The sequence below is a fragment of the Oryctolagus cuniculus genome, chromosome 15 (assembly GCF_051225735.1).
Source record: "Oryctolagus cuniculus isolate XC-2025 breed Fujian yellow rabbit chromosome 15, ASM5122573v1, whole genome shotgun sequence".
NCBI lineage: Eukaryota > Metazoa > Chordata > Mammalia > Lagomorpha > Leporidae > Oryctolagus > Oryctolagus cuniculus.
Window position 1 is genome coordinate 54,319,147 of NC_142881.1, and position 20,810 is coordinate 54,339,956.

Below are 20,810 nucleotides of genomic sequence, written 5' to 3' on the forward strand. Positions count from 1 at the left end.
TTGTCTACTCCTGTCAATCTACTGCAGGGAGAGGACCTAAGAGAAATGTTCTATCATGTCTTCATAAATCAGATCTTTTAATATATAGGAGTTTTGATCACATGACTTGGGTTTTCTTAGCAAATACCTTTAATACTTCAAGTATTTCTATGACAGATTAATAACTTTTAATCCAGACACTTTACCCACATTCAACCCAAAAAATAAAAATAACAAATAATTCCAATTTTTCAAGCATATCCAAGAGAGTAACATACCCCCACTAAATTTTTCAAGGATAACATCTTTCCCAGGGTTAACTAAGAATATGCATGATCCAGAATAAATCGTTTCCATATGGCCATCACTAGCAATGAACCAGTGACAGGCAAGCAGGTAAACATATAAAAACAGTGATGCCTGTGAAATACAGGTGTGGAAAGTCACCTCAATCTACACTATAGCTTAAGACTCAAGGGCCAGTGAAGATAACCACTAGATTATAAATGGTCATCAGTTAATGTTTAATTACTGTTCAATAATTTACTCTTTTAAGACAATGAGTTTTGATCAATTCTGACAAGAGGGAAAGGTATTTTTCCAGCAAAAGCCTTTCTCTCCTTGTCCATGGCATAGCACATTCTGTCTTTAGCGTGGTTTTCTTCATTCTGAGTAACACAGGTGATTACATTCAAATGGCATTTAACATGAATTGCACCAAACTGTCCTTTAATTTCATTTTGGACTGAATTAATTAACTTCTCAGTAGGTGGGTAAGGTACTGAACATAAGCCTAAAGAAATACTTGACTGCTTAACCTACCTTATATGAGTTGTCTCTAAATCAAGGCGGCTTCCATTTTTAATAAATAGTAATAGGTAAAATAAATTTAGTAGGATCCTAAAGGGTAAAGATAAGGCATTTATAATAACTGGATTTAGTTTCCCACATACATTCACATCCATTTAAAAGAAGTCAGGGGGCACTGTAGACAGTTAAGGTGGATTTAACAAAACTCAGCTAGAGCTGGCGTGCCTGATATTTTTGAAAGACTGTTCACCTTAGGAGGTATGCATTTGTAATAAAAAAAATGCCTCTTTGTCTTTATAAGATAAAATACAAAACTTACCATTTTGTAGCCATTAAAAACAATGCTATGGTAATGCTGTTGTAAGTAATTTATATCCCAGAGCTTAGCATGTAACTCCAATTGTCTTTAGGTATTATCTTCAGATCATCAGAATTATAAAACACCTGTTTTTTTCTGCCATGTATCTCCAATTATTATTACTAAGGTCTGACAGCTAATTCTTTGTTTCAAGGTTTAGAGTCTTAATATACAAGGAAATGAATTAAAAAGACAAAGAAACGTGAAAAGCCAGCTCATAAAGAGCTGGAACATCCTTCATATCACATGGCATATTTTTCTGTCGTAAACTTCCGGTTTAGGAAATGAGACAAACATTGTTTTGATGAGTTCTTTGACACAGTGTTTAGCTCAGTATTTTTAGATTATTTTTTAAATACTGAAGGAAGGAAGGAAGGTAGGGGACTCAGGGAAGGAAGGTAGGAAGGCACTGAGAAAGAAAAACACAAGTCTGCCATAACTTTCTTTTTTGGCAAGGGGGTAGGGTCACAGAAAGTGCATCTGAGGATTCTGGTGGTCTTTAAGGGCTCCATAGTAGGACAGGCCTCCAGAAGCGGGATTAATAGTGTCAGAGGGGCCGGGTGTGGCCTAGCAGGCAAAGCCATCATACTATATGGGGCTCTGGTTCAAGTCCCAGCTGCTCCACTTCCGATCCAGCTCTCTGTTAAGGCCTGGGAAAGCAGGAGAAGACGGCCCAAGTCCTTGGGCCCCTGCACCTGCGTGGGAGACTGGAAGAAGCTCCTGGCTCCTGGCTTTGGATCAGCACAGCTCCAGCAGTTGCGGCCATCTGGGAAGTGAACCAGCAGATGGAAGACCCCTCTCTCTCTCTCTGCCTCTGCCTCTTTTTAACTCTGCCTTTCAAATAAATAAATAAATAAATAAATAAATAAATAAATAAATAAATAAATCTTTAAAAAAAAAATAGTGTCGGAAGCCTGGGGTGGTCCTTGGTTAAGGCATCACCTAAGGACTGCAGCAACAATGTTTCACACCTGTTCAAAGTCCCCCTCTGAGGGCACAACCGCTAGTTAGCTTCTCTGTGAATAAACTGTCTTTTCTGTACAACTAAAATCCTTCCTGCTATAATTTGCATGAGAGGAAAGGACAAGAATATCATCTGGACGTTTTGATACTGGTTTGTAATAAAGGAAGGCATCAATGAGAGGAGGGAAGAAAACAACACAGATGCCAGTTTCAGGAACAATTTCGCCTGCAGCATCATCTGGCTCAATGAATTAGTGGCAAAGATATCACAAATGCTGTCAAAAACAGCAGTGAGGTTTTAACAAGCAAGCAAAATATTCACACAAATATCCTTTACTTTTAGTGTATCATATACTGAAATGGTAAGCACTTCTATTTAGAAAAAAATAATCTTTTTTTTTTCTTTTTTGGTTTTCATACATGTGATTGTTTCTAAATTCCATCAGGAAAGCATATAGCATTTTCTGTTTACCAACACTATATCTGTCCTGGTGCTGCCAGTCACAAGAGACCTTTTGTATCATTACTCCCTTACGTTCCAATTCTTCCTAGGAGTGCTGGGCACACACAAAAGCAACCTGGCAGTTACATCACTCTCTATAAATGAAAAAAAGACTCTGCTATCTAAAAATAAAAAAAGACTCCATTTAAATGAATGTTGTTTTTTTTTTTTTCCTTGGGTAGGTCAAGTGTTCACTTTATTTTGTAATAATGTAGTTCTCATCCAAGTAAGAATTCTCACTAGCTTTAAAAAGATCTCTGGAGATTATACACAGGGCAGTAATTTAATTCTTATATTTTTATTTCTGTGCAATGACATTTAGGGTACAGTGTGAGTTGAGATTTTTTGATGGTATTACTGACACCTTACGGAAACTGTTTCATTTGGAAATTCTGATTTTCTGTCCTTGTTTACAGTACGATTATAAAAATTGGTTTTTTTGTTCCTTTAAGATATTCACTCTTTTTCTATTTATTTCTCACTTGATTTCATAATTCTGTTTAGGTCACTATGATTAGTTGCTATGGAAATCACCTCCTATGGAAATGATTCCAATGTCATTATTGTAAGAAAATGACTTTTAATTAATAACATCAATAGCAGACATCAACTCTTACTAGAAAAAGGAAATCCGATTACAATATTTAAAAAGGACTAATTCTGAAAATTATTACCATGGCCAACTTTTCTGATATTTTTGAATCTGCCATCTGTTTTTAAAATAAGAATTAAATGAATTTTAAGGTGTTAATCAGCTACTCACTTCCCCAGATTCCAAAATCACAATGGAAATTAGCAGCACACATCGAAAAAAGTAGATGCAAGACCATTTCAGACCATTTGTCTAAACTAATGGATGTTATTCTTCACTTAATGAGAGTTAATGTCAATAGGACTTCAGGGCTCATCAAGGAAACAACTTTGAATAGCACATTATGTGTTCCCTTTAAAAATGAAGAATTTAATATTCCAAAATTTATCCCAAGAATTTAAAAGGTCAGGCCTATAAACTAGTGAGTTAAACAATAGGCGAGAGCCAGTGAACCATTAGATGAGAATTCCAGAATGCTAAGAAGAAAATTTTCTTGGGTGGATTCTATAATTTGTGGTTTGAATAAAACCTTTGAAACATTCCATTAGTATTAAAATTCTCACAATGAGAATATGGCTCATATTTAACACATTTTAAATTACTAGACAGTCTCTGCCCCAAAGAAATTTGAATGCTTTCTTCTGCCTAGTGCTTATTCACTGCCTGGTACTAATTTAGGAATAAATTAACCCTTCTAACAATTAGGATATTGTCTACAAACTGCCTCTTACACTCTGCAGGGAAAATCACTCATATTCTGAAAATCAGAAGTAAAAGAGAAAGCCGCTTCTTCAATATAAAATGGTTTTCTATACCTAATAGCTTATTAATTATTTATGTAAATCACTATTATACTTACTTCTATAATTACATAATAATACTACATTTATAATGCCTCTGAATTAAACCTCACAATTACAGATTTTGTTAAATGTATCACACATTAAGGGTTTTCTATACTTGCAACCATGATCTGGGGTCCAAAATGTCTTTGATGGATTTCTGCCTTGGGGTTGGCACTGGCTTGGCTTCAAAGCTGGTTTTAGTGTCTATGTGGTTACCATCAGTTAAACTCTCTCTCCTGGCAGGAAGCAGTTTTTGAGGAGCAGCTGTTGGCTTCTGTAAGTGGTGCATTAGGGTTGACAGTCTGGTCTCCAAAGGTGAGGTTCGGGGCGTACTTGTTTTTCCCCAGTCATCCTTAACAGGTTGTTCTGAGTTGCTCTGTGTTTTTAAGCTGAATGGAGGTTTATCAGAAGGAGGAAGAGGAGCCCGTCTCTTTTTCCCTTTCCCATCAGGTAGGTGTTCACTTTCAGGAGACAGTATCTTTTTCTGAATGACCATTTTATGCTTACCATCAAAGAGTACAGCCCAAGGAGGTGGGGAGGCTTCTTCTTGCTGACCAATAAGGAACTGTCCATCTGTCTCTTCAATTTTTTTTTGTATTATATCAGTTAAACTTTCAATTTTCATAGGTGAATCAATGCCTGTAGTAGTTTTTAGGAGAAAAATACATGGGGAAAAATTCAAAAGCAATATGCATATATCTAAGTAAGTTATTATTTTCCAAACTAATATGCTATTTATAATGGTTATCAAAAATTTAAGACTTTTCAAAAAGTAAGCAATATCTACTTGTCAAAACAGTCATATCAAAAAACAAGATCATGCACTGCACTACACACTCATTACACACATATATATGTACTGGTATGTGTATCTGTATACATGTACACACATGTAATACACAGTTTGTTAAACATACATAAAATACACAGTATATGTATAAAATACAAAGCATATTATCTGTATATAATACACATATACAGACATTCATAAGTAAAATCAAGCTATATGAGCACTTTTTAAAAGTTCCACAAGTTAAGTATTTATTAGAGAACTTTCTTGGATTAAAAACCCTATTCTGACTTTCAGGTAAGAGTGGACTCCCTTTTAACTAGTGATACATAAACTGGGATGGCTGGACTTGGATCAGAATTCTTTTCTGTAGGCCAGCAAAGTCTGTGTTAAAAGATAAAAAACAAAACACCAAAACTAAAGACCCAGGGAAATAAAGTACAATTCTCACATCACTCTGGTGATAAGGCTGCTGTGTGAAATTTTCCTCGAGAAAAATAAGAGAACAGAGATAAATGTCTATTAAATGAATCACTGGTATTTTCAAATGTGTAAACCCAAATGTGTCATTTTCTATCTAACATTTTAAAGTATATGTAAGAGGAGGTACATTAGTGGCAAACTGACTTGTGCTTGTTCACAACACTCTTTGCTGAGGCAATCCCACAAGGATAAATAAACACCCTTCAGAGTGTGAGAAAATGGAATATTAATGAGCCTAGAAATTTTAAATTTTGCAAACTATGAAAACTTAACCAATTTTTTTTGGGCTCACGATGAAAGCTTCCATTCATTAATATTCATCCAGCAACATTACTTACAAGTAAATTTAATAAAGTCCAGAAAAAATTACTAAACACAATTACATTTTAGAATCTAAAAGTCTGTATTTTCAAGTTTCATCAGCTACACAGCTAATATTTATCTTCAGTATACCTTTCACTCATTTTAAGCCTTAAAATTTTTGTGAGCTTGAGCAAACTATGAAATATGTGTATTCATTAATTTTGTATTAATTCATCTATTAAACATGAATTCCTTAGTCTATAATCATAGTCTGTTTTCATTCATTTTGATTGTGCCCTGAAAATTTCAGCATTTTAATGCCAATAGAATAAGCTGCTTGAGTATGGACAATGTTGTTTTTGTTACCCTGCAGCTAAGCAAACACAAACCCCACTTACTCATATCATGGTAGACTGAGGTCGCCTCTTTTGTCAAGAACAAAGGTGGTTTCCGTGGTGACATAATCTCAATTTTCATAAGTTCTTCACAACAGTGCTTCCACTGGCCTAAGTAAGACAGAAAAAGGGCTGTCTAGCTTAAGACATAAATGTAAAGACATATATTTGATTTTCAACAGATTATCAACACTTTTTTTTCTTTAAAAATTACAGTGAATTAAAGCATTGCCTAAAAGGAAGTTTGCACAAAAACCAAAATTTTAAAGTCTAATTCTGGACATAAAATTCACCTATTTAAAACATAAGGCTCTATGCACAGCTATTAAGGTAAGATTTCTAAGCTATTAAATACTACCCTGTTTCATTAAATGGTCACTGAGTACTTCAAAATTTCTATTCAGGGCAAAAGTTTATACAGGTTCTCTTTTAAACATTACATTAAAATATTCAGTATTCAAGACAGTTGAAAAGTAAAAATCAACTAAAATATAACTACCTAGAAGGCAGCAGAAAAACCATGTAAGGAATGGTGTTTCTCAAAAACGGTTTTAACTCTGAAAATTTTATTTAAGAAATGAGAATTGTTTATTTAACAGCTATTATGCCTTTCAAAATCATCTAACTCCAGGGCAGGAACTGTGTTAAGCCTCTGCCTGTGACACCAGCATCCCATGTGGGCACCAGTTCAAGACCCTGCTGCTCCGCTACCAATCTAGTTCCCTGCTAACATGCTTGGGAAAGCAGTGGAAGATGGCCCAAGTGCTTGGGTTCTTACATCCACATGGGGAGACCTGAAAGAAGCTCCAGACTCCTGGCGTGGGCCTGGCCCAGGACCAGCCATTGTAGCCACTTGAGGAGTGAACCAGCAGATGGATGACCTCTCTGTTGCTGTCTCTGTCTCTCCCTCTCTCTGTAATTATGTCTCTCAAATAAATAAAAAATAAATCTTAAAAAAAAAAACGTCATCTAACTCTGGAAAAACACCGTATTTTAATCTACGTAAAAGGCATATAAGATCTCTTAATATAAAGATATATCACCCCAAATTTGGAGTCTAATTTGTCTCAGGAAAGATATTTTATAAATAAAGCCATTACTCATTTGGAGTAAGACAAAAAATACTCTTCATTAAGTTGTTTCAACTGCTAAAATCTAAAAGTATGAACACTATTAATTTTTCTTTTACTTATGTTTTACTACTTTAATATTAAAATAAGATTTTCAGATTTATTTATCTGGAGTAGTTTTTAAAAAATTTAATCCTTCCAAATATACTGTTCACCTGCATGCATGCTGGGTGGGTTAGACATGATGAGTCTATACATTAATATTACAAACGTAAGTTGTTGAGGGTCACCATTCTTACATCCCATCTTACATCAGCAGAAAAGTAAATATAATATACCTCTGTGCCCTTTTACGCTGCTTTATGACACACATTTCTCTTCCTTTCCCTATATTCTCAATATCCATATTCAATATCCAACTTGGTTATTTTCCATGGCTTACACATTAACTTTATTTCATGTTTAGTCAAGTTATCCATTCATTATTGCTGTTTCAGATTGAATGTAATCTTTTGGTAAAATGGTAATACACATATAAATTTTTAATGTATCACCTTAAATAGTTAAGGAACATAAAAAAGCCTTTTAGCATGTTTTATTACAATGCTATACAGAATATGGTAAACATTTTAAAATAATCCAAATAGCAACTCATAAAGGGAATAAATTCCTGAGTATAAGCCTTCAAAGGCTGCGCTTCAGAATTTCAATCTAGCAGGATTTGAGATTGGGCAACTTATCCCTACCTCCACTTCCTTTTTATGATAAATATATAACAGTGAGTATTTTCTTCTTGGGGGCTGAAAAAGCAGTCCTTATCTAATGGAAAAATAATGAAACACTTAAAAATGGCAAACATTTCCCTGTCACTTTCTCAGATGAATTACTATAAACTACAGTATTTTCTCTATATTGATAGATGAAAACATTTCATTGTTAAACTACTAGCAGAATACTAATCATATTGAGAATTGGAGTATAATGTCACATTATTTCATGTGTTACTGAAGTCTGAGGCACAAATGTAGTATGTTCACTGGTCAAGACTTTACAATTGAGACATTTATTTTGCCAGTGAATTTGTTATACATGACAGCCAATAAGTTAACATGAAAACAAAGACCCAATATGAACTATTAAATGAGTATGTTTTATTCCCACAACAATCTATACACGGAAGATGTTTCTCATAATACTATTAATTATTACAATGTTCCTAATGTGATCTACTATGCTAAGCTGCTAATGTAACTCAATTTTTATTAAATATCAGAAAAAATTGGATTGTTGTCAGTCTATTTTAACATTTTATACTTTTGACCCACCAGTTCTAGCTCCAGTCCTATTGACGATCCACAAGTGTAGTTTCAATATTGAAAAGAGCATTAGATAACAAAGAAGCAGCCAGACTTGGGAACCAAGTTGTTATCCCTTTCCTATTTTACAATAAAAGTGTCATGAGACTATCATTCTTCAATTCATTACTGTAGCTCTATAAAATTATTTCCCATAATCTAGAAAATAGATATGACACCATCCACTAACAATAGTTGACATCCTGACTACAAGATTGTGGCATTATTATCTCATTTATCTCTTCTTGTTTTAATGCACATAGAGTTTATAAAATACCAGAACTATTTCTAAAAATAATGAAGTCTTTTGGGGCCTACCATAGTGGCATAATGGATTAAGCTGCTGCCTGTGGAACCATCCTGGATGAGTAAGTCTGAATCCTGGCTGCTCCACTTCCAACCCAGTTCCCTGCTAACATGCCTGGGAAAGTAGTCGAAGATGGCCCAAGCACCTGTACCTCTGCACCCACATGGAAGACCCAGATGGAGTTCCAGGCTCCTGGCTTCAGCCTGGCCCACTCCCAAGCATTGAGGCCCTTTGGTGAGTGAACCAGCAGATCGAAGATCTCTCTGATGCTCTGTCTCTCCCTCCCTCCCTCTCTATCTGTGGCTCTGCTTTTCAAATAAATAAATAAATCTTAAAATAAATACAGTCTTTTATAAGAAAGACTCTCTAGGGTCTGGCACTATGGCATAGCAGGTAAAGCCACCACCTGTAGTGCTGGCATCCCATATGAGCGCCAGTTCGAATCCTGGCTGCTCCACTTCTGATCCAGCTCTCTGGTAAGGCCTGGGAAAGCAGGAGAAGATGGCCCAAGTCCTTGGGCCCCTGCATCCACGTGGGAGACCCAGAAGTTGTTTCTGGCTCCTGGCTTCAGATAGGCGCAGCTCCAGCTGTTGCAGCCAATTGGGGAGTGAACCAGCAGATGAAGACCTTTCTCTCTCTCTGCCTTTCCTTCTCTGTGTAATTCTGACTTTCAAATAAATAAATAAATCTTAAAAAAAAAAAAAAAAAACTCTCTAAGAGCATTAGGAGTGCAGCTAAAATTTAAACTACAATCAACCAAAGAAGGGAAGTTACTGTCTTTTAAGGTACACAGCTAAGATCTTCTGAAAGTTTATTTTTTTTAAGGATTTGTTCATTCATTTATTTGAAAGGCACAGTGGCAGAGAGAGGCAGAGACAGCCAGAAAGCCCAACAGACACAGGAACCTCCATCCATTGGTTCATTCCCCAGTGCTTGCAATAGCCAGGTACTCCACTTGGGTCTCCAACATGGGTGGGTGGAACGTCACTGTTGCCTCCCAGGCACGTTAGTAGGAAGCTGGACTGGATGCAGAGTAGCTGGACCTTCCACCAGGCACTCCAGTATGGGATGTGTGCAGAGCGGTGGCTTAACTCTACCACAATACCCATCTCCATTCAAATTTTGAATTAAAGAAATAACACAAGCTGATAAGCATGGGGCAGATATTTAAATATGTACTGAGTGCCTGGAGATGGCATTTAAAGAAAGTAAGTCTTAAAAAATCTGAGTAATTCATAGAAGGAATCTTCTAGTTTAATGCCACAAACCAGAACTTCTTCAGGTCTCAGTTTTCTCATCATTAGAGCAGAAGGAAGTAATTTCCACCTCAAGAGATGTTATGAGGAATAAATGAAGCCATCTGGCACATGAGGAGTAATCAGTAAATTTGTTCCCTTTTTGCCTCCTTCCTGACTTTCACCTCCTTCCTGACTTGGACACCGTGGATCCAAGCAGGCCTATAAAAATTAACCTAAGAACTGCAGATAGTAACTCTTCATGGTGTTCCAGAAAACAGCTTTCTTAAAATGTTCTTTAAGATTATTTCTAGGAGATGCAGAGAAAACTTTCCATTGTCTGGAAATGGCTCTACTCTGTAATTCTACGGAGTGGCACTCTATAGACATGAAGTGTCAGTTAAATGTAATAGTAGGCTTACTTTGATCTTGTGATCAAATGGCTATTTGTATAGCCATCATCAAACTTCCTCATCATTCACAAAATATTTCAGACAGTAAATATGCTGTAAATTTACTGTCAGTAAAGACAAAGAACTGTTACAATTTATGTATTTTCTGGCTGATAAAATTCTTCTTTGAGAATTAAATATTAGAATCCTCTATTTTATACACTGGAACCCTATTACTATCACACTGTTTTTATAATCCATGTCATTGGACTGTATTATTGAAACAGAAGAATCATATGCAAGGTTTAAAAAACAAAACAAAACACCTCTCTGGATGATTTCAAGATGATATTATAACAAATCTGGAGTTAACAAAAGGCTATGTAAAAATGAGGCTCCATCTGAACATTGCAATATTTCAAGATCATCATTATCCTGGAAAAGTTTTTTGTTCCTCAAATGCCTTCTTATCCCGTAGATCAAACACATTGTCTGAAGCAGCCAAAAATCTATTATTGTGAAAGACTATGGTGTGATTGTTTTACGTACCAAAGAAACTTAAAAGTATGAGGAAAGGAAGCCAGGAATTCAAAGGTGTACAACATGATAGTCAGGCATTAGAAAGAGAATGAGAGAACAAAGCATCAGTGCATTGATGATATACTACCATTCTTTCAAGAGTACAAAAATTATTGCTACAAGCTGTAAGATTAAAAATTTAATATTTAGATTGCAGTGTGCATCCTTTCAGGATACATGAATATACAACTAGAAAATCCAGATATTTGCTTACTAAGATCAAAGAAATGCTGCCAGAAGGCTTCCATCCACTTCTGAAGATCTTCTCTACTGTCAACTGTAAAAATCTGAGTGATAGCTTGTCCAGCAACAGGGTTGATGACAGAGAAACTATGGATTCTTTTCTTGGTATCTTTATCCATTGCTCGAATTCTGGTTTCCTAAAAATTAACACAAATTTGGTAATTTTCAAGAGGCTATTTCTGTAATGATCTAACAAAATTTTTTTTGCTTGGCTGCCATATTTATACCAGATGTGTTGTAACACTATTGCTGATCATCTAAAATTTAAAATATCCAAATTCGAGGATTTTCATCATTCAAACCCAAGTATAGGTTCATATAAAAAAATGCTGTATATTAAAAAAATTATGCTTCAAAGCATGCTACATTTAGTACTTATACTAAATTACATGAGATTAAAACATAACCTCTGTTTTGATCTATCTCAGTTTAAGTGAGAGTTTGCTGTCTTTTATACACGTCTTAAAATTTTCAATAAAACAAATACAGCATGTCATAACTGTAATGTAGATTATATGTTAACTGTATTTCCAACAGTAATGTAACAGCAGAATCAGTAAAGTGTTTCTTACTCCAATATTCATGCATATTATATAGTGTTATCAGCTAAAACAGTAAAACCATAATTCAGTGTTTACTGCAGCAAAACAGTTAGCTTTTCCTCATTAACATTTATTTCACATGTAACATTCATTTACAAAGCTCATAGCTAAAGATCCATAAAGTAATATAACCCTCATAATGTTAAAATTATTTCATTTTAAATGCTGAATACAATCCTCTACAGCAGCCAAAGCAATGGTTCCACTGATGCTGACAATCTCAAACTTGTTTCTGAGTGGTTGTAGGTGTGATATGTGATGACACCCATTGTGCCTACATGTAGAATGGAAGAAAAAAGTCTGTTCCCAAGTCACACACAGGTTCTGCCATGACAAATGGCAAGCTAGCAACTACATGTATTTTAGACCAAGAAATTTGTGCGAATAAAGCATGGAATAGAATTTTTTTTTTATTATACAAAGATAGAGATTTGGCTTTTATATTATTCTAAGGCACTACTGCCCAACAGAAATACCATTCAAGCCATATATGTAATGTAAACTTTTCAGAAACCACATTTTAAAATGTGAAAACTGGTAAAATTAATTTTAATATGTTTTATATAAATCAACATAACCAAAATATTATCACTTTCACATATAATTGATTTAAAAAATTGGGATTTTTAAATTCTTTTTCAGATTAAGTCTTCAAATTCTCATTTATATTTTCCATTTAAAGCATATCTCAATTTAGATGAGCCACATTTTAAGTGCTTAGCAGCTACTGCAGACTAATGGCCACTCTGCTATAGATATTCTGGCTGGCAGACAGCTGGTTAACTGGAGGAAGAGGATTCTTTACTGCATACAGAGCAAAGAGAGCATATACAGTCACACATCAAAACCTACATATACTATATAGAGAAATATAAAGAGTTAGGAAGTAAAGCTACATATTCCCTGAAAAACAGGTAAATACAGATAGGTGCACACCAAACAAGGGTACTTTAAAAACTTGGTGGAAACATGGAATTAAAAAACAAGTTTATTTTGGTGCAAAAAATTTAAGTCCACATATACGCGAGGTTTTCAAAAAGTTCATGGAAAACCAGTTCTCATGTAATAGAATTCTTATTCAAAAACCATGTATGTTTAAAAAACAGAAACTTAACTCTAAAGAATAGAGCATCACTAAATAGAAATATTGGTGGCCATCTCTTGGACAGTCTATACTGTCACTGCAGAAATCTAGGAATGTTAAGTGTCTTTAGAGGATCCTAATGGGACTACGGCCAGCATCTTACATCTATCATAAGTGGGTCTTTTTATACTCCTCTGCCATGGTAATATGTTTTGCAGTAATTATTCATACAATATAAAAATACGCTGCCCTAGATGGCCTCCTTAGAATTGAAAGATGCATCTAATCACCCTCTTTAAATTATGAAGCTTATTGTCACCAGCAGAGAGTGACTTAACTCTCAGAAGAATTTTTGACCTTTTACTCCAGAAGACGAACTGAAGGCTGAATCACAGTGGGGGAGAACACTCCACTGTTGTTCATATTAAAAGAATTTTTAAATGAACTACTGTTATTTAAAATTATGCATCCTACCACCTAATTCCATCTTAATGCAAATTGTTGACTATATTTGTATTTAGGATTAAAATGGATTCAACTTTTAAACTGGAAAGTGTGACTTTTATAGATGAGTGTGTATGTGTGTGTATGTGTATATATATATATATATATATATATACACCAAAGCATCATCTCAAGTGAAACTGCTATGTAGAAAATCTGATAAAACAGATCATTCACATTCTCCTAAGAGAATATAATGCAATAATATGTAAATATTATACAATCTATTAACTATGATAACCATATATACCATTACATTTTTAAAACAGGAGAGGTTCTTAAAAGGTGCAAAGAACATGTGGAATTTGAATCTATATATATAGTTTATCATACAAAATAATTTAATGAAAAAATTTTTAGCTAAAAAAAAAGTCAAAGAAAAAGTGATTAGAACAACTAAAGTTTCTGAGAATGTAAAAAAGTTCATGCAAGTTGTTTTTCAGAATGGACAAATATCATTTATAATGCTCAGGTCTTCACAACTTACAGGAAATAAATGATTAGAAATAAATAAATAATTAGAAAACACTAAGTTGAATTTCAGGATTGTCATCATTATAGATAAGGGAAGGATCTTCTTTTAACAGAGTATAAAAACAAGGAACTCAGGCCTTACCCCCAACCCCAACTAATTCCTATTACCTAATGTATTATCTAGCACCAAGTAGCTGAAAAATGTTTAACGAATGAATGAATGACACAGAAAATGATAAACAGGCCTTGCATTGACAAGACTCCGATTCTAGAAATAATATATCTGATACAACCCTTTAAATTATAGATGAGGAAGCACATGTTTTGAGAAGTGTTCTATCTAAGGCCAGAGTTTCCCATTTTCTTTTTGCTAATCCCAAAACTGATAGTTGATTTGAGAGTTTTTAGTTGACTTTATTAATTTGTAGATATATTTGAGTTTACTGTGAAACTGTAATCGCTCACTGGCTTTGCTTCTGTCAATCAGTATGTACTAAAGTGTAACCTTCCACTGCACCAGACACTGGGGTTATAAAGAAAAGGCCAAGTGAAGTCAGTGAAAACAATCTGAAAAGTCACTTTGGCAATAAAACACACTAAACTCTAAAGTCAAAGAAATGTTTTAGGTTTTTCATTATTTTGAATTAAAACTGTACTTTAACCTCTCCATTTCTGTCCAAATGGAAAATTACTAGATCAGAACTAGATTTGGAAATAGTTTTTTATTTTCCCTTTGACTACACGATCTCACAAAAGTCTACCATAGGAACCAGATTATGGTCTTCAAATACTCTTTCTTACAATAAAAGAATCAGAGCTCTTGGGAGAAATGGCTGACTCCCAGCCTAGGTCAAGAAAGTTGTAAAATTAGATTCAGGAGCATCTCGTCCTATCAGAAATGAAATATTACTAGCGTTGTGTTAGGACTCAAGAGGCAATAGAAATTTTCTTATGTAACAAATGGAATATTTATAGGTAAAATGAAAATGTTCTCTATGACTTGCTTCAAAACAACTCTCAGGTAGAGGCAATATGTGAGGATAAAAATAGGTTCATACTATTGGTTGCATAAACTGCCTTGAAATTTTCCCCCAAAACTATATATATATAAAACAAACAAAAAATCCAAAGTCTATTACTGCCTCTTTTTAAAATCTGTAATGCAATGGAAAGCTAAGACACTGTGACAAAAAAAAAAAAAAAAAAAATTGACCTAAATGAAAGATCTCTGCGAGTGAGATCCAAGCAGAAAGAACAGGCCATTAGAGAAAGAGGTACCTTTCTCTGAAGGGAGGAGAGAACTTCCACTTTGATTATGGCCTTGTCTAAATAAGATCAGAGTTGGCGAACTCAAGAGGCTTCCAATACCTTGGCAGCTCAAGAGCCTCAGGTGATTACTGACGTCATAAATAAGAGTGTCAATTGTTAAATCAACAACAGGAGTCACTGTGCACTTACTCCCCATGTAGGAGCTCTGTCCTTAATGTGTTGTACTATGTGAATTCACGGTATAACTAGTACTCAAACAGCACTTTATACTTTGTGTTTCTGTGTGGGTGCAAACAGATGAAATCTACTTAATATATACTAAATTGATCTATGTATATAAAGACAATTGTAAATGAATCTTAATGTGAATGGGATGGGAAAGGGAGTGGGAGATGGGAGGGTTGCGGGTGGGAGGGAGGTTATGGAGGGAAAAAGCTGCTATAATCCAAAAGTTGTACATTGGAAATTTATATTTATTAAATAAAAGTTAAAAAACCTGTAATGCATATCATATTTTACATATTCCTCACAAACATGTTGTAAAAATAAATGAATTATGGGGCAGCCATTTAGCCTACTGGTTAAAACACTGCAACCTCCATCATAGCACTTGGGTTTAAATCCACCTCTGGCCCCCGACTCCTGCTTCCTGGTAACATGGAACCTGGGGTGCAGCAGACAGGGCTCAAATAATTGCATCCTTGCCACACCAGGTGACAGATGTGGACTGAGTTGCAAGCTACTTGTTTTAGTCCAGTTCAGTTCTAGAAATTGTGTGCTTCTCCCTCTCTGTCAAATAAATAAACTTTAAAAAAGAGTTTTGGGGCTGGCACTGTGGCACAGCGGGTAAAGCCACCGCCTGCAGTGAGAGCATCCCACGTGGGTCCCAGTTTGAGTCCCAGCTGCTTGCCTTCCAGTCTGCTTTCTGCTATGGCCTGGGAAAGCAGTAGAAAATGGCCCAAGTCCTTAGGACCCTGCACCCATGTGGGAGACCTGGAAGAAGCTCCTGGTTCCTGGTTCCTGGCTCCAGATCAGCTCAGCTCGGTTCCAGCTGTTACAGCCAACTGGGGAAGTAAACCAGTGTGTGGAAGACCTCTCTCTCTGTCTCTGCCTCTGCTTTTCTCTCTGTGTAACTCTGACTTTCAAATACATAAATGAATCTTTAAAAAAATAAAGAAAAAGAAGTAGACATAAGCGTTAAAAAAGAAATTTCCAGACAATTTAACAAAGGCCTATCACATCAATTAGTATATTGACTTGTTTGGCACAGATTAGATTATTAAAATAAGTAATAGATAGTATCTAAATCAAGAAAAGACTATTGATCTAAAAAATTCCAATTTCTTTTCTATCTCCCTCTCCCTACACTGTCAATGCATAAAGCTTTGGCTAATAAAATGCCTTCTACTATATACAGGAGATTCATCTAAGCACCCTTATTGAGAATGTCCTGCTCAACAACAATCATAGTGAAGGTTTCTGAAGTTGAAGCAATCACTTTGAAGTAAATCACCCTTTCAAATTTGGATTGGAAAGGGGAGGGCAATAGCTTTTAGGCTTTTCTTCCCTTAATGTGACTATTTCCACAGATGGCTCCCTATGAAAATTAATGAACTGACTTAGCCTTACAGGAAATGCCATTTAGAAGGACATGAATTATAGTTAGGGAACAGATCCTGTGATCAAAATAACACAACTATTATTTATAGACCTTAGCAAGTACGAAATTTATGTTTTCATATAATTTTTAAAGTGACATTAAACAAAATTATTATTTTCTAAGACAAGAGGCAATCAAAAGATGAGGAACTCTGATTTCTATTTAATGTTTAACATTATTAAGCTTAAAAAGATCTTAGAGACCTAGCACTGGATATAAAAACAAAAGCATTATCCTTAAATGTTTTACTTGGTCCTTCCTTGCTGTATCAGAAAATTCCAAACTAGTGTTCATTAAAAACTCTTCGTCTATTTAAAGAACATAATAATAGCATTGTGTCCCTTAGAAATTTCCAAAGCAAAACAATTAAAACAACCAGCTTATATTTAAAAGCCATTTGAAACACTGAAGAGATGTTAACTTTTTAAAAATTTTTATTTACTCATGATAATTTTATTTAAAAGGCAGATAGAGATCTTCCATCTGCTGATTCACTACTCCCCAAAGGCTGACAACATCCAAGATTAGGCCAGGTCATACCTAAGCTAGGAGCCTGGAACTCAATCTGGGTCTCCTATGTAGGTGGCAGAGACCCAAATACTTAAGCCATCACCGCTGCCTCCTAGGGTATGCAACAGCAGGAAACTAAAATTGAAAGCAGAGCCAAGACTCAAACCCATACATTCTGATATGCGATGCAGGTATCCCATGTGGCGTCTTAAACACTATGCCAAGTGCCCAGCTCTTAAGAGATTTTAAAAAGTCTGTGATCATTTACAGTCCTCATCTATTGTTGAGGACCAGTGTTTTTGTCTTCATACTATTTGTTCAACTTTCGACTTAGTGTAGGGTTAATATTATAAGGTAAACTGAAAATAGATCTTTGTAAAAAGTCAGGAGTGGGAATAGAAGAGAAAGGAAAAGGAGGGGATGAGACTGGGGTGGGAAGTATCACTATCTTCCTAAATCTGTATATATGAAATATGTGAAATTTATATACCTTAAAAATTTTTTTTAAAAAGTCTGAATTTACCCTGATACGAATGAAAGTTTGGGTGGAGAAGGGAGGGAGAGGGATAATATCAACTTCAATATACATTATCAATACCAAAACAGTACAGATTCTTAACACCAGTTCCTTACTGTGAAAATTGGTAATTAAGAAATTCACAGGATGTACTATGGTGTATATGTTTGTCATCACCCATGAGATATCCCAGCACAATTTATTTAAAATAAATTTTGCCGGGCCGGCGCTGTGGCTCAATAGACTAATCCTCTGCCTGCGGTGCCAACACCCAGGGTTCTAGACCCAGTTGGGGCGCCAGATTCTGTCCCAGTTGCTCCTCTTCCAGTCCAGCTCTCTGCTGTGGTCTGGGAGGGCAGTGGAGGATGGCCCAGGTGCTTGGGTCCCTACACCCGCATGGGAGACTGGGAGGAAGCACCTGGCTCCTGGCTTCGGATGGGTGCAGTGCCAGCCATGGCGGCCATTGAGGGAGTGAACCAAGGGAAGGAAGACCTTTCTCTCTGGGTCTCTCTCTCACTATCTATTAACTCTACCTGTCAAAAAATAAAAAAAGTTGTATATTAAAAAAAATAAATTTTGCCAACCCTCCAGATATCTTTTATAGTTCAGAATAACTATAGAAGATACATAATCCTAGAAGTTTTAGACTGAAAACACCACAAGATACACAGCAGACTCAAAGAATGGCAGATGTCCTAAACAGCACGGAAAGTCAAGACACTCTGACAAAGTAAAAACAAAACAAAACAAAACAAAACCCCTAAATGAAAAATCTGTGAGAGCCCAGCAAAAAGAACGAGCCATCAAAGAAGGGGGTACCTTTCTCTGAAGGGAGGAGAGAACTTCCACTTTGATTATGGCCTTGTCTAAACAAGGTCAGAGTTTGTGAACTCAAGAGGCTTCCATAGCCTTGACAGCTCATGACAAGAGCCTCAGGTGATTACTGACATCATAAATAAGAGTGTCAATTGTTAAATCAGCAACAGGAGTCACTGTACACTTACTCCCCATGTAGGAGCTCTGTCCTTGATGCATTGTACTCTGAGGATTAACGGTAAAAATACTCTTCAAACAGCACTTTATACTTTGTGTTTCTGTGTGGGTGCAAACTGTTGAAATCTTTACTCAGTATATACTAAGTTAATCTTCTGTATATAAAGATAATTAAAAATGAATGTTAATGAAGAAGGGGATGGGAGAGGGAGTAGGAGATGGGATGGTTTGCAAGTGGGAGGGTGGTTATGGGGGGAAAAACTGCTATAATCCAAAAGTTGTACTTTTGAAATTTATATTTATTAAATAAAAGTTTAAAAAAAAGAAATGTATAACAAAGAAAAAAAACATAGAAAGAAAATTTGAGAAGAATGGGGAAATTTGAAAATTGATTGGATATTAGATACATTAAGGGAATTACTGCAAATTTTCTTAGTTGTGATAATGATATCATAATTATGTATATACATTGTGTGTGTTTGTATGTATATATGTATATATACACACTTTCCTATTTTTAAGAGTTAATATGTTGAAGTATTTAAGAGTGAAGTGTCATAATTTGGAGTCCTATATTCAAATGACTAAGTGAAAAATCTACATAAGATGACAAAGCAAATATGACAAAATGTTAACTCCTGAATCTAGATGGTGAATATGAGCATTTTTTTCTTACACACCTGAAATTACACATTTTATAACTTGAGATAAAAAAAACAAAAACAATTACTGTAATTGGAGAAATAATTGTAGAATAGTAATGCTTTAAGAAGTAACCAATAGAGACAAGCATTGTGGAACAGCAGGTTAAACCGTCACCTGCAATGCCAGCAACCCATATGAATGCAGGCTCGCGTCCTGGCTGCTGCACTTCTGATGCAGCTCCTTGCTAATGGCCTAGAAAGCAGCAGGAAGATGGCCTCTGTGCTGGGGCTGCTCCCACTCATGTAGGAGACCCTGCTGGAGTTCCAGGCTCCTTCATATGGCTTCCACCTGTCCCAGCCCTGGCTGCTGTGGCCATTTGGGGAGTGACCAAGTGAATGGAAGATCAATCTCTCTCTCACTCCAACTCTGACCTTCAAATAAATAAATAAATCTTTTTTTTTTTTTTAAATAAGTAACATATTTCTCACCTGGGGTAGCATTTGGCATATTTGAATAAAAAGATTAATGACATTTACTAATAAGTAGGATGTTTTCAGGTGAATAGATATGTTCAAAAGAAACATTAGGTAGAAATAGGAAAGAGAAAAATGGAAAGGTTTTTTTTTTTTTTAAATTCAGTGAAGATTTTTTTTTTAAGATTTTATTTATTTGAAAGACAGAGTCACAGAGAGAGGTAGAGAGAGAGAGGGGTCTTCCATCTGCTGGTTCACTCCCTGGATGACAATGGCTGGAGCTGTGTTGATCCAAAGCCAGGAGCCAGGAGCTTCCTCCAGGTCTCCCACTTGGGTGCAGGAGCCCAAGGACTTGGGCCATCCTCCACTGCTATCTCAGGCCATAGCAGAGAGCTGGATGGGAAGAGGAGCAGCTGGGACTAGGACCGTCGCCCATATGGGATGCCGGCACTTCAGGCCAGGGCTTTAACCTGCTGTGCCACAGCGCTGGCCCCAGAAAGTTTTTTAGTTTCATCTTTGAAATTAACAATTAAACTGTAGTGATTCACTTCCTAATTTAACTTTAAAATTCTCTTTTGTACTTTAAGCAAAAGGCATGTGCAATGGAAGAGATACTTAAGTCACAGGGGCAAATACAGCCAACAGTGTTCCCAAGTCTAAGTGTATACAAATGGCTAGACCTGTGCATGCGTACAGGTCAACTGTGGAACAACTGCTGGGCTTCCTACATATGCTGATTCAGTCATCTAAACCATGGCACGGACTGCCTACAGAATCCATCAGTTGCCTGCCATCAGCCTTTATCACCACAAGGAAAATAAATCAATTAAAATAGGTCAACTTAGATCATGGAGACGCTGTCACCACTTTCCTAGAAT

General features: G+C 35.8%; 1 protein-coding gene across 5 annotated transcripts in view; it reads right to left on the reverse strand.

The window, feature by feature from the left end:
- RTKN2 (rhotekin 2) overlaps window positions 1-20,810 on the reverse strand; it is a 138,231-nt gene that overhangs the window by 69,505 nt on the left and 47,916 nt on the right. For 3 of the 5 annotated variants that reach the window (XM_089314096.1, XM_089314094.1, XM_089314092.1), the window contains 3 exons: window positions 11,173-11,338; window positions 6,024-6,131; window positions 2,891-4,688 (listed from right to left, as the gene is read on the reverse strand). In XM_089314096.1, the coding sequence (XP_089170222.1) occupies window positions 4,159-4,688; window positions 6,024-6,131; window positions 11,173-11,338 (804 nt within the window). In that variant the 3' untranslated portion in view covers window positions 2,891-4,158. Of the gene's footprint in view, window positions 1-2,890; window positions 4,689-6,023; window positions 6,132-11,172; window positions 11,339-20,810 lie in introns of those variants that run through there. The other 2 variants (XM_089314095.1, XM_089314093.1) reach the window with 1 other exon arrangement.